This window comes from Helianthus annuus, chromosome 5 (genome assembly GCF_002127325.2).
Source record: "Helianthus annuus cultivar XRQ/B chromosome 5, HanXRQr2.0-SUNRISE, whole genome shotgun sequence".
NCBI lineage: Eukaryota > Viridiplantae > Streptophyta > Magnoliopsida > Asterales > Asteraceae > Helianthus > Helianthus annuus.
The window spans coordinates 173,183,918-173,197,534 of NC_035437.2; the positions used below are offsets into that span (position 1 = coordinate 173,183,918).

General features: G+C 33.8%; 1 protein-coding gene across 1 annotated transcript; it reads left to right on the forward strand.

The window, feature by feature from the left end:
- Nucleotides 1-259: 259 nt before the first annotated feature.
- LOC110944118 lies at nucleotides 260-1,267 on the forward strand. The gene has a single exon (XM_022185834.1). It carries the CDS (start codon nucleotides 260-262, stop codon nucleotides 1,265-1,267), a length of 1,008 nt encoding a protein of 335 aa, XP_022041526.1.
- Nucleotides 1,268-13,617: the final 12,350 nt, after the last annotated feature.

A 13,617-nucleotide genomic window follows, 5' to 3' on the forward strand; every position in this document is an offset into this window, starting at 1 on the left:
TGCATTCCATATTTAAGTGTTTAACTACAATTTTGAATTCACACGCTAGTTGCATACCAAATCCAACTTTTTCTTTATTAAAAATCATTTACGTGTATCTTATAACTCACTATAAAAGTGTATTTTAAGTGGAAAGTTGAAGAACAATATCATTAAAGTAAACCAAGTAGGACAATATAAAAATTGTAACAACTCTCTATTGATCCACATTTCACACCTTACTTACAACTTCATCTTCAACAATCGACCACAAATCACCATGGATCGAACCGAAGATGACATGAAACTCGTTGGATTCTTCGGCATATTCAAACAATCATTCAAAACAGTCTTCTCATCGAAGAAGATCTTCGCGCAAATCACACTCGCTTTCATCCTTCCTCTAGCAATAGTCTTCATAGTTCAAATGGAAATCTCACACCATTTCTTTTGGAAAATCGACAACAACACTTTACCATACGATAGCAACGATTCACACGAAGCAACCGCCTTGGACTGGCTCTACTACGCGCTATTCACAATCGCGTACTACGCTTTGCTCACTTTCTTCTCTGTCCTATCTACCGCTGCGGTCGTGTTCACAATCGCCTCGATCTACACAACCCGTGAAGTCGTTTTTCGTAGCGTGATGAAAGTCATTCGGAAGGTATGGAAACGACTTTTAATCACTTTCGTATTCATATACATAGCGCAATTTATCTACGAGGTAATCGGTAGTATTGCTTTGGCTATTCCTAGAGTTATATTCGATTATTCGAGTCTAGGTGGCGTGGTGGTTATGCTCATCATCTTGATTTTCTACGTGTACGGGTTTTTATACTTGAGCGTTGTTTGTCAATTGGCTAGTGTTGTTGCTGTTCTAGAAAACATTTATGGATTTAACGCGTTGAAAAAAGGTAAGGATCTGACGTACGGGAAGAAGAAAGTGGGAATGGGAATTGCATTCGTGTTGTACGGTGTTTTGGTATGTTTGATTGTTGTATACTTGTTGTTAGTGGAATATGGACATGAAGTTTATGAATTCGCGTTGGTTTGGAGGGTGGTGATTGGAATATTATGTGGAATTCTGCTTTTGGTGTTGTTTTTGATGTTTATTGTGACTCAAACAGTGTTGTATCTGGTGTGTAAATCGTATCATCAGGAAGCGATTGATAAGCTGAGTTTATCGACGTTTTTAGGTGCTTATACAGGGGAGACTGTCGTGTATCCTAGACCTGGCGCCGAGATTCAACTCGGATCCCCGCAACCTCCGTGTGAACATGTTTGAAACGCTTGCTGATTTGTATGTTTGGCGTATGTTGTTGTAAGGAGTTTTTTTGGAGTGATTTTAAATTGGATTTTGTATTTTTGTATTTGCAAGTAGACATTTTATATTCTATAAAAAATCGAAAAAAAATTATTTTCCAACTACTCCGCAACTTGGCAATAGTCAAAATACTTGTTGATTTTCAGTTGACTATCCACAGGGTGTTACTCTTTGACGACTCTCTTTCGTCTACTCACGGAAGTGGAAAGTGTACCTTTTTCTTTTTAAATATGTAACTAAAAAATAAATTATTTGGAAGTTAGAAAAATGTTTGTTTGTAATAATTTAATGAAAAGAGAAAACTGTCCGGATAGTTTCTATGGTTTCCTCTGTTTTCACCTATAGTCTCTACACTTTTAAAATTATAGGTATAGTCCCTAACCCATCCACGTCAGGGACTATCCGAGAACGAAAGTGTAAAAGTTAGGGACTATAGCTGTTACTTTAGAAGTGTAGAGACTAACGGTGAAAACGGAGCAAACCACATGGACTATCCAGACATTTTTCTCTAATGAAAATTACTTATGTATCCTTAACTTTGATAAACAAAAATATGTCATAATAAAAACCCAACATACCCTTCTACGTGGATGTTGAGAACAAATGTTCGTAGGCCATATGATAAGGTCGATGAACACCTCACCCCCTTATTCTTCGTCATCACCATCATCACTTGTCCCTCCCCGCAGCTACTTGCGTCAACTCTGATCAGATACCCCATTGCTGATTTAGAAAAAAAAACATTAAATTAATGACTATGGTCGATTTGAATCCGACTCATATTCTAAAAAGATAGCAACTTTAATTGTTACAAAGCTATGCTAGATTCATGTCTTGTTATCAATTATAAATGTGTTTTTAGCTATAAAAATTCGAGTTTCAAATCTTGATCGAATCGAATTAAATACGAATTCAGATAAAAGAAAATAAAAATTCGAAAAATTCGATTTGAATAATTCGAAAATTAGTTATTCCATTCGATAAACACCCATACTTATATTTAACTCGCTACATGGTCGTTTATGTAATAAGACAAGGATTAGTGAAGGTCGATTTCAACTTATACTCTTTGAATTATAAAAAAAGCCTCCGCTTTAATTTGTAATCCGTCATTGCGGGCAACTTTATCTTGTATCTTATCTTTATTTTGATTTAAAACAATAAAAAAATCTAATCCCATGATTTGTTGAATCTAACATATTCTTAAATCAGTTAATAATGTCTCTTATATATGTATACATGCATAGTTGCATACGTAATAATTTTCAGTAGATGATATGGGTGTGTATAAGTTAGTTCGGGTCGGTTTTGGCTCTAAACCACAATCATAATCGAGATATCGGTTAATGTCTCTTGTATGTGTATATATGCATAATTGCGTACATAATAATTTCAATAGATGATAGGGGTGTGTATAAGTTGTTTGGGTTAACCAATATATCAAATGCGTCATGTTTGGGTTGACCTATTTAATTAAACGTATCATGTTAGCTAACCCAAAACCTCCATTATTCAGTGTCGTGTGTTCGGATCGTGTCTAGGGCTGTCCAAAAAGCTCGTGGCTCGGAGCTCGTTTGAAGCTCGCTCGGATTTAGCTCGGAAAAAGCTCGCTCGATATGGCTTGGTTTAAAAGTGAGCCTAGCTCGGCTCGGCTCGTAACGAGCCAAATTGGCTCGGTTTGGCTCACTTGGTAGCTCGGCTCGGCTTAACTCGAATTATTTTACTTATAATATATTTTATTTTTATATACATATAATATATTACAAAAAAAATGATTATTATTTACATGTATTTAGCCTTGTAGTTTGATATCTATGATATATTTAAAATATATTTAAAGGTTGATTAACATGTATTTAGCCTTGTAGTTTGATATCTATGACATATTTAAAGGTTGATTAACGTGCTAATGAACAAATATTGTATTTACTTGAAATATAAAACTTATTTTGCGTTGTTGAACGTGATTTTGGCTTGTAATGTATTAGGTTGAACTTATTTTGAATATGAATAATATTTTAGAATACTGAATTTTGAGAGCTACGTATTAAATTTTATTTTTAAAATCGAGCCAAACCAAACTGAGCCGAGCCAGCTCGGTTTAAAACCAAGCCGAGCCGAGCTTAGAATTTCAGCTCGGTTTTAAATCCGAGCCGAGCCGAGCCCGAGCTTGCCCTGGCTCGGCTCATGAAGAGCCCTAATCGTGTCAAGAATTAAAACCCGAAACAAGTCGGCTGGTTTAAGAACAAGACAATTCGCTTTCGGTAGTTTGCCGATTTAACAAGTTGGTCTGCTTTGAAAGTTGGAACCAGACGTGTAAATTCAATCTAACGTTTAATGATCGTACTACCTATTAAGGTCCGCTTCCCTACATGGAACATGAATTACTACTTGTTTATGCCATAAGGTTAAGTATGATTAAGGTTCCACCATTCACTAGGTCACTCCTAGCTTGTCTAACTCTAGCTATGATGGCTCAAGCCACACAACAATTCCATTAACATAAATAGCACCTAGCCCTAAAGGCTCATGTTTCTGAGCTCTCTAAGTTTTTTTGGAGTGGTATACCTTGATTGTGATCGATTTACAGCTGCAATCATGCTGTCTCTTGCTCATCTCAACGGGTCGCTTAGGCTTCGTTATATATGAATGAGAGCCATTCCAAAATTCTAATTATAAGATCGGTCATTTGTATTTTGAGATGTTCATCGGTCATTCTTCAATCTTGAGTCATGTATTGAGTTGATTCAGTCTTGGTTGTGTTGAATTGATTTACATTCTACGTATTCTTGTTTGTTACAGCTAACCCGCAATTGATTGTTCTTGTAATAAGTAGTTCAATAAATCGAATCATTTAGTGTTTTGATAGGACTCAATGTCTCAATGATACGTCTCAAACCCGTGTACACCTGCTATAGCCGGTAAACCATGGCCCACTATATCACTAACTTGTTGTTGGTTCAGTTCTGTTTATACATGAAGGAAAACATGAAAACAGACATTTGATTGCATCAGCACAGGCTAGCAAAGAATCCAGATGTAGATGCAGCAATAGTGTTTGACATAGTTGTCAGTTTTGTCTGGTTCCTCCTTAGGGTGCTGACTGATGATGGGAACTTAGAGAACCGAAAAGGGATATCGGCTAGGAGAGGGAGGTCGAACATTATGATGTTATGGCTAATAGGGTGTCTGATTGTGTAACTGAGTAACCCTTTAACCTCCACATAATTCTCCTTATATATGCACCCAGGAGGAAACCTAATTAGTTAATAAGGGTAATATGGTCCATCAACAATTACCAATTAATTATTTAATAGGTTATAATATATTTTGATCTCTATAATGTAAATGATTATGATGGCTATAGATTAAATATCAATACGTAATATATTTAATCTTACATTCTCCCACTTAGCCGAGTAATCATTTACTATGAGTATTAGATAAGCCTGATCAGGAGTTAACACTCATTTTAGCCTTAAACAAGTACTATAGCAGAGAAATACAACCGTTGAATCATTATGCGACTCAGGACCCCCATTAATCATAGTATAGCCTTAATTTAAAACCTAATCGTCATGATCAAAATACGCGTAAGCCCTTTGTTTGACTTGTAACTTTATTTGTCTATATGCCATTATACCGGTTGAACATATTCTAACAGACATACAAAATCAAACTGATGAGGAAAATTAACTAATACTTAGTCATTCATAGTACGATATGCAATTGCGCATGACTATTAATTAATACCCGTCTATGAGCTCTCTTAATAAGACTTATGGGTAATAGCCCTTCAGTTATAGGATCCTTAAGCATATCATGATTGTATTCGATACAAAACTTAGTTTCCTCAATTCGTTCATAAACGAATAATTAATTGCGTATCGAAGCTTAATGCAGCACCTCTTGAACTGTTACTGTTCAAGGAGTTATGGTAGCTGACTTTATCACACTAATTCTTCAAAACATTAATTATATGGAGTTAATAAACTTATGAGTCCACTGATAAATTTCCAACAACATTTAGTGACTATGTTATGTCGTTATAACTTAGGTTGTTAATATCAGTGCATTATAACTCCTCCATGAAATAGGTTTTGTCTGCCGACATAAAGATATACCCAAAATTACATTTTATAATCTTTTAATATCACAAAGTTAGAGTAATAAACCGGTTTTAATTCTCACTTCTTCTTTAAATTGTAGTCTCTCGTTTCCTTTAAAGATATTGTAATACTCCATTAGATGCTACACATTAATCTAGACATATCTAGTGTGTTGCAATGTGAGTAATATCTAAACGAGTATAGACTTAAATTTACATAAGGCTTCCAATTAATGAAGCGTAAGGAAATAATCTCATTTATCCCATTATCCTCTAAAAGAGAGCAATATTGTTTGTTACATATGTAAGGACCCATTTAACGTTAAACTTATGGAACGGAACTAATGTCCCATTGGGTCTATCTCGGTATGTCATGATATCAATCACGTAAGAGATATCTCTGAGATCTATTATATCAAAGTTTGTGTTAACAATGCTTTGACTTATGTAACATATACGTGTCAAAAGAATATCATCTATATAGACAAGTTTATCTTAGTTGCTCCCACTCATCTTGAGGTAGGTACATCAATCCACTTGATTCTTGATGAAAATAATTACGTTAGCTTTCATCACATTATAATGTTTGCATTAACCCATACATGGATATTATTGGCTTACAAATAAAGTGTTCTTTAACCTTCAGTTTGAAACTTTAGGTTGTTATCTAATGAACATGTAAATGTGTCAGCCATTTGTTAGGGAAAAACGTTTTAATGTTCATCTAATGTAGCTTAAAACTATTATAAGCTACTAGAACAGTGATGATCATCAAAGAAAACTTTTGTTAGATATGTAATAAAGATTCTTTAATAATTTTTCTCTTCCTGAGTACAACCTTTGACAATCAATCAAGCTTCTTAGTGTCTTAACGCTTATATTAGGATTCGGTTTAGTTATGAACACTCTTAGGTAATTCAGTCAAATCCCAAACGTTATAAGAACACATAAAGTCAGTTTTACTAGAAAACTGTTTTATTCCATTCAAATGATTGATTTACACTAATGGCTTAATTTGAAGAGATAGGATCAGTAAACATTTCCAAAATCCATTTCAACTTCAATTAGGGAGGTTATGTAATCATCAAAGTTAGTAGGCTTTTAAACCTAGATGACCTCCTGAGTTGATTATTGGGTTCATTAGAAGTTTCAGTTTTATGGATTAGCTCTTGGTTAGGTTGCTATCATTTTCATTCTAAGTTTGTAAGAGTTGGTGCAGTATGGTGTACAAGAGGTGTAATCGGAGTTAAATTCGGAGTGAATTTAATGACACTCTTCCCCCCGCCTCTTGTATTCCTTGCAAGTCATAATTAGGACTTTGACTGCTCCCACTAACCTTAGAAATCTTTAGGAACTCAACATGCTTAGGGTCAATACTTAACGACCAACAAATTCTAACAAACTAATGACATTAGTCGTTGTGATTTCTCTTGTTGAGGATTATGTTAGTTTAGGTAAGAAATCTAAGTGTGCCCACAATTAAGCAATAATGAACTCTTGTAAGAGTAGCATTAGATTTTAAGGAGACAAATATTGATGGAACAGTGCCGTGATGGAGCGGTGTCTTGTACAAGAGGTGTAAATTTAGGTAATGTAAAATTTTCACTCCCCACTTCTTGCAACTATTGCAAGTTATTATTAAGACACTTAATGCTCCCACTGATCTTTAATATCTCTAGAATGCTACAAGAGAAGTTTCAATGAGCTACGTGACGTGGGAACCTATCACATATACGTTAGACTTTATTTGATTTCTTTAATGTCCAGATATCATAAGAAACTTTAGGGACATATTTAATAGAAATCTTATTAAGTATATGTATGAATAAATTTCTTCTAAGACCGTGGGCCATATGTGACAAAATTTAGATACAAGTTGATAGTCTGTTAAATGATAAATGAATTATGTCTGAATATTTCAATTGGAATAAGTTCCACGAATGTCAACGAATGACTTATGATGGACCCATGCTTATTCCTTAAGCCAAGTCGTATTTTAGGGCTTTAACGTCATGATTTAAAATCACTTAAAATGAGATTAGATGAAAAAATCATCCTCATTAACTATGTCATGATCTCTCATGAATTTTGGTTCTAATGGATGAAATTTATAATTCTCATTTTCCTTTTGTCAAATTCTCATTAGCATGATGACAAAAGTTGTGAAAAAATAAGGTATTATCTAGTTTCATCTTAGTAATGTTTCTATCCAGATATTTAGAACAAATAAGAGCAGAGTTTAAGATAAGTGTGGCTTTATGTTGACTATGCAAACCTCACAACCTTCATAACATTGCTTAATTATGATACTATATTCTGATTAATCTTTAGAATATATAAGGTATCGAAAAGCGTTGTTGGAAGACTGTTCATTATGGTTCTTATAGTCTTAACATTTAATTTTGTCACTAACTCTCATGTTAGTTATTTGTCGAGTTCTGGTAAGGAAACGTATGGAACTAGAGTCAACTAATCATGTGTTAATTGGAATATTAAAATTATCAGACTTAAATATCATTAATAAGTTACTATCTAATTAATTTATCCAACTGTTCTTTAGAATAATGGATAGTCTCGTTGCTTATGCCTAGTCTAATGACATAATTATGCAGTGAGATTTTCCCTTGGAGAACCTTAACGTTGGGATTAGCACTTGTAGTTTGTCTATGGACCTTAGAACAATCCTCTTTTAAAGTTTTAGTGGTTGTAAGGTGAATAACATCTTATTTTCCAGTTTCAAACATTTATTTCTATGTACATATGTTGCTTATCAACACACTCGTTATACTTTGGTACTTTTGAGTGTTATAGCTGATTTATAATGCATCAAATTGTACAAATGGAAAACTTAGTATGTAATGTACTGGAAAAATGTACTTATTTCCATGCGTAAGCCCTTAACTTTATGGGTCATGGTATTGTACATTATAATGTATTCACATATACCACTTAGCTTTATAGTTTATAATTTTAAATGAAGGCATGCATCTTAGGAGTTCTAATGATTATTCCACAATTATAGATTAGTCTTAGGAAAGACCTAATCTGGAATAACCTTTTAGTGACAGCACTTATGTTACAGAGTTCTTGATTATCATAAGAGACATGATGTTTGATTTGTCCTATTCATCATGCTCTACCTTTCTTCTGTAGTGCTTTATTAGAAGAGAGCAATAGGATCATCGTGTCTTAAGAGATAATCAAGGATTTAATTTAAGAGCTAATTCTTATAGAAACTTTAAGCAAAACATATTAGATTTAGGAATTAGAGTGGATGAGACATAAATTTATAGAAGAAAATTATAGTGAGTAAAATTATGGGTACCAAGAATAAGGCAGACAAAATGATCACAAAATTAATTGAGGATCATTAATATAAGGATCATTATGTGAAGAGGTTGTGATATGTCTATTACTAATATCAAAATAATAGACTACTTAAAGTTCTGCTTAAACGAAGACAAAACAGCTTTGGCCAGAAGTGTAATCATTTAAGCATGTGTGCAAAGTGGTTGTAACAAATCAGCTTTGGCCAGAAATTGAGACAATCACTTTAGTTATGCACTTGTTAAGTATGCCATCTATGAAGGAATTAAATCAGCTTTGGCCAGATATTAAGACATTCATGCTTATGATGCACACTTAACATGGCTTTCTTAATACTTGAACGATAAGTAGATGTATCAAGTCAGCTTTGGCCAGAAATGATATATCAAAAACTCATTCAACTTAAGCCATTTTGGTTTTGTAAAACATTATTTGATCCTCATTAATTAACTAAGTGATTACAAAACCAATTGTTTAATAGCAAACCACCCGTTAGCGCGGATCGAGGTTTCGAGTCAGGTCTCGACTGAGTTATGAGATCTCGAGTCAGTTATGAGGTCTCGAGTCGCAACCTTGTTGTCACGAGTCGGAACCATGGTCTCGACTACTATATCTTATGAGATCTCGAGTCATGATGAGGTCTCGAGTCGCAACCTTATGGTCTCGAGTTGTGACGTTATGGTCTCGAGTCGAGATCTTATGTCTCGAGTCGCAATGACGGTCTCGAGTTATGACGTTATGGTCTCGAGTCGAGACCTTATGTCTCGAGTTGTAGACCTTTGAGCCCTTATGATTTCGAGTCGAGACCTTATGGTCTCGAGTCGAGAATAATGGTCTCGAGTCGTAATCTGATGATCTCGAAGCTTCCTGTTAACAGCTGTTTATTGTGATAACATAACTGAAAATTCGAAATCTAAGGAATTATGAGATATTATTTCCTTTTTAAGATGATCTAATTTTATCAACATATTTCGAAAAATTGTAACTGTTTATCTAATAACAGTTTTCGAATAAAGTTAAAAGATAAAATTGGATCAAACACAGAAAAAAAAAACACTCATTAATCCTAAAACAATCCAAAACATAATAGAATTTTCGAATTTTCCTAAGAACATGATGAACCCTAAAAACATAAAACATAAATTCTGGAACCCGAAACCTGAATATTAACAGTTTTTCTAAACAGATTTCGGCTAAAACATAACCCAGTTAATTTCGAATGAACATATGATTAATCTTTTCCGAAAACAATGATCTCGAGTCGATCTTCATGACTCGAAATCGGCAGTGACGGTTTTGAAGTTATAAAAAAAATCCGTTTTCCAAGTTTCAATCCCAGAATTATGGATACGAAAACAGAACTGACTAATCAACATATGCTCTGATACCACATGTTGGTTCAGTTCTGTTTATACATGAAGGAAAACATGAAAACATACCTTTGATTGCATCAGCACAGGCCAGCAGAGAATCCAGATGTAGATGCAGCAATAGTGTTTGACATAGTTGTCAGTTTTGTCTGGTTCCTCCTTAGGGTGCTGACTGATGATGGGAACTTAGAGAACCGAAAAGGGATATCGGCTAGGAGAGGGAGGTCGAACATTATGATGTTATGGCTAATAGGGTGTCTGATTGTGTAACTGAGTAACCCTTTAACCTCCACATAATTCTCCTTATATATGTACCCAGGAGGAAACCTAATTAGTTAATAAGGGTAATATGGTCCATCAACAATTACCAACTAATTATTTAATAGGTTATAATATATTTTGATCTCTATAATGTAAATGATTATGATGGCTATAGATTAAATATCAATACGTAATATATTTAATCTTACACTTGTATTCTTTTTTTAGTTTCAGAATCTGGTTTCCCCTCTCTCTCTAAACCCTAACAACCGTTAATCCTAAAATATTTCCCGCTGCCTAAGTTTGAACCTAGAACCTACTCTCTAAGAGACATATGCCTCTAACAAGTGAGATAACTTTACATTGACGGGTATAAGTGAATTATATGAGTATTTGAAAGTAGGTTAGTTTTATGCTAAAAAAACTAAAAAACGTAACAAACACAAGCATCTAAATAAACAAGTTATCTTGTTTGTGTGTACGTTAAATAAATTTGTTTGTTTGTGTTTATTTATTTTAGATGATATATAAACATACACTAACACAATACATTTTTTATTTTAGACGATATATAAACATACACAAACATAATACTTTAGATGATATATAAACATACACGAACATGATACATTTTACATAGCTTATCGTTGAATTTCTTGATAAAAAGGAATCATGATATCAAAGAAATTTAAGGACAAAGAAGAAACTTTCTAGACTTTATTCTTAACATCCTTTTAAAGGTATTTTACAGAATTAACTATTCACGTCACCAAGATAAAATATAATATAATATAATACAATATAATATACTCTGTTAGAAAGTTGCAAACATGTTAAACGTATTTTTATATAATAACTATTCACGTCACCAAAATTAAATATATGATATGATATGATATGATACAATACAATATAATACACAATTAAGCTTGGTATTTTTTTATATTCCATTTTAGCAACTTTAAGTATTTATTTCTTCAAAAATTATAACCATTATTCTACTTAGATAGCCTCACTCAACTAATAGGGTGGGGTCTATTGACAAAAACAAAATTTTTAGAGTTAACTTTCATTTTGCTCCATGTGATTTGGTTATTTTAACGGTTTTGTCTCAATAGTTTAAAAAATAACCATTTTTCTCCTTGATTTTTCTAACTTATCGTCATTTTGCTCCCTGCCTCTAACTCCATAAAAAAACCGTTAACTAAAAGGGTATTTTGGTAATTTTATAGATAAAAGTAAGGGCATGTAAGTCTTTTCACCTAAATAAACTTATAACTTGTTTATTTACATGTATATAAGTAATTCTTTTCTGATCTTCCATCTTTCCAACCACTCTTTCTACCGGCCACCACAATCCACAACCATCCACCACCACCTGCAACCACCACCTGCCGACCACGACTACCGCGACTTTTAACTAAACTTTTTAATTGAGTTAGAGCTAGGGAGTAAACTACCGAAATTCCCCAACTTTTAATTGAACGTTTTAACTGAGTTAGAGCCAGGGAGCAAACTAGCGACAAACTCGAAAGATCAGGGAGGAAAATGGCTATTTTTAAACTATTGGAGCATAACCGTTAAAATGACCAAAACATAGGGAGCAAAACGAAAGTTAACTCAAATTTTTAAACACTTTGCATTTAACAAGGAAAGGTCTTGCGTTCAAGTCCCACAGAGATGACTGGGTTTAAAAGAAATTTTGCCGTTCAAAAAAAAAAAAAAAAAAAGATAGCCTCACTCAATTCAATGGGCTCGTCACTGGGCTGGACTATAAAATAACAAAATTTGAGCGCACCTTTAAACAAAAACTTTTTAATTTAGCCTGGCCGCAATAATTTTTTATGGCTTAGAATTATGGTTTCACAATAAATAATCGTCACCGTCCGATCGAAATATACAGTATCATTCGGATTTCAAATATAAAAATTACGCTAATCTTTTTCCAAGTGTCACATGACGTCTAGAACATATGGGTACGATTCTCATAATTTTCTAGTTATAAAAAAACCAGGGAGACAACTTTGTAAATGTTCCACAATAATGAGTTAACTTTCCTAAAAGAACCGGTCCACAAAATGTGAAGATTTCAATATATATATGTTAAATCAGCACACAACATTTATCACACATTAGGATAAAACAACTTTTTTAACAGAGTACGGTTAGAATGTCGTTAACCGGGTTAGTAGTTAGTATGTAGGTAACTTCTACAAAACTTATATCGACAATGTATAAACATCTTACGAAATTCCGAAAGTGAACGATTTCATTTGTTTCTTGGTTTTAATGATATATAAAGTAGGGCCAATTTCATGTATCTCCTCTAAACTTCCAAAATATCATATATCCTTAGATCATGATTGAATAACCTTGTACATTATGCATTGAAAACATATGTTTTGGAGAAATATAATATTTTGCAACTTCAACATATGTGAAATTTCCCTACAAAATATAATGGAAGCCAAGTTTATAATATTGTGTAAGCTATTAGAGCACTCCCAATGTGAGATTCACATAAACCTTAGGGTAGACATGGATGTAGGATAAGGAGGAGTTCATTGGGTGGAGCGCCACGTAGAATAACACGATTGCGATGGAAGTGATGGTTGTCCTGGTCGGGATGGAACGTGAAGAGCAAAATGGTACAAATGGGGATGGATCGAGGATGCCGGTTCCCTGACAATCGGTTCCGAGCCAATGCTTAATCTTGAATGGGACGACGGGAATGGGTTTTGTAGCGGGGGTTTGGTTCGCGGAATATTGGAATTTGCATAGAAATTAGAATTTGAAGGAATTGTATTTTGAATTTAAATATTCCAATTGGAATTGAAATATGTTTAAATGTAGGTGAAAAACTTTTCATACATTTCATATGGTCTTGACCATCTGTTAAAGTTATATTTAAGAGTGATTTACGTCTAATATTTTCTTGAAGACGTCTTGGAATGAAAGTAGATACGCAAAATGGACAATTTAATAAATCAGAATTTTTGAAAAAAAAATCCAACAATATCGCATAAAGGTTCTTTTAAATCACGCTTAGGCCATGTGTAGTGGCAAAGACTCATGGAGCCCCATATTGTGGGGTTGTGTGACAAGTGACGAAACGCGTAAGAAAGTTGGATTATATAATTTGAGTGTGTGGTGAGGATTATATAGATGTGAGGTTATACTATGTACGTATGTATGTATGTATGTATATGTGGGGTCAGGATTTAGAGAAAATTGTGAAAAGTGTG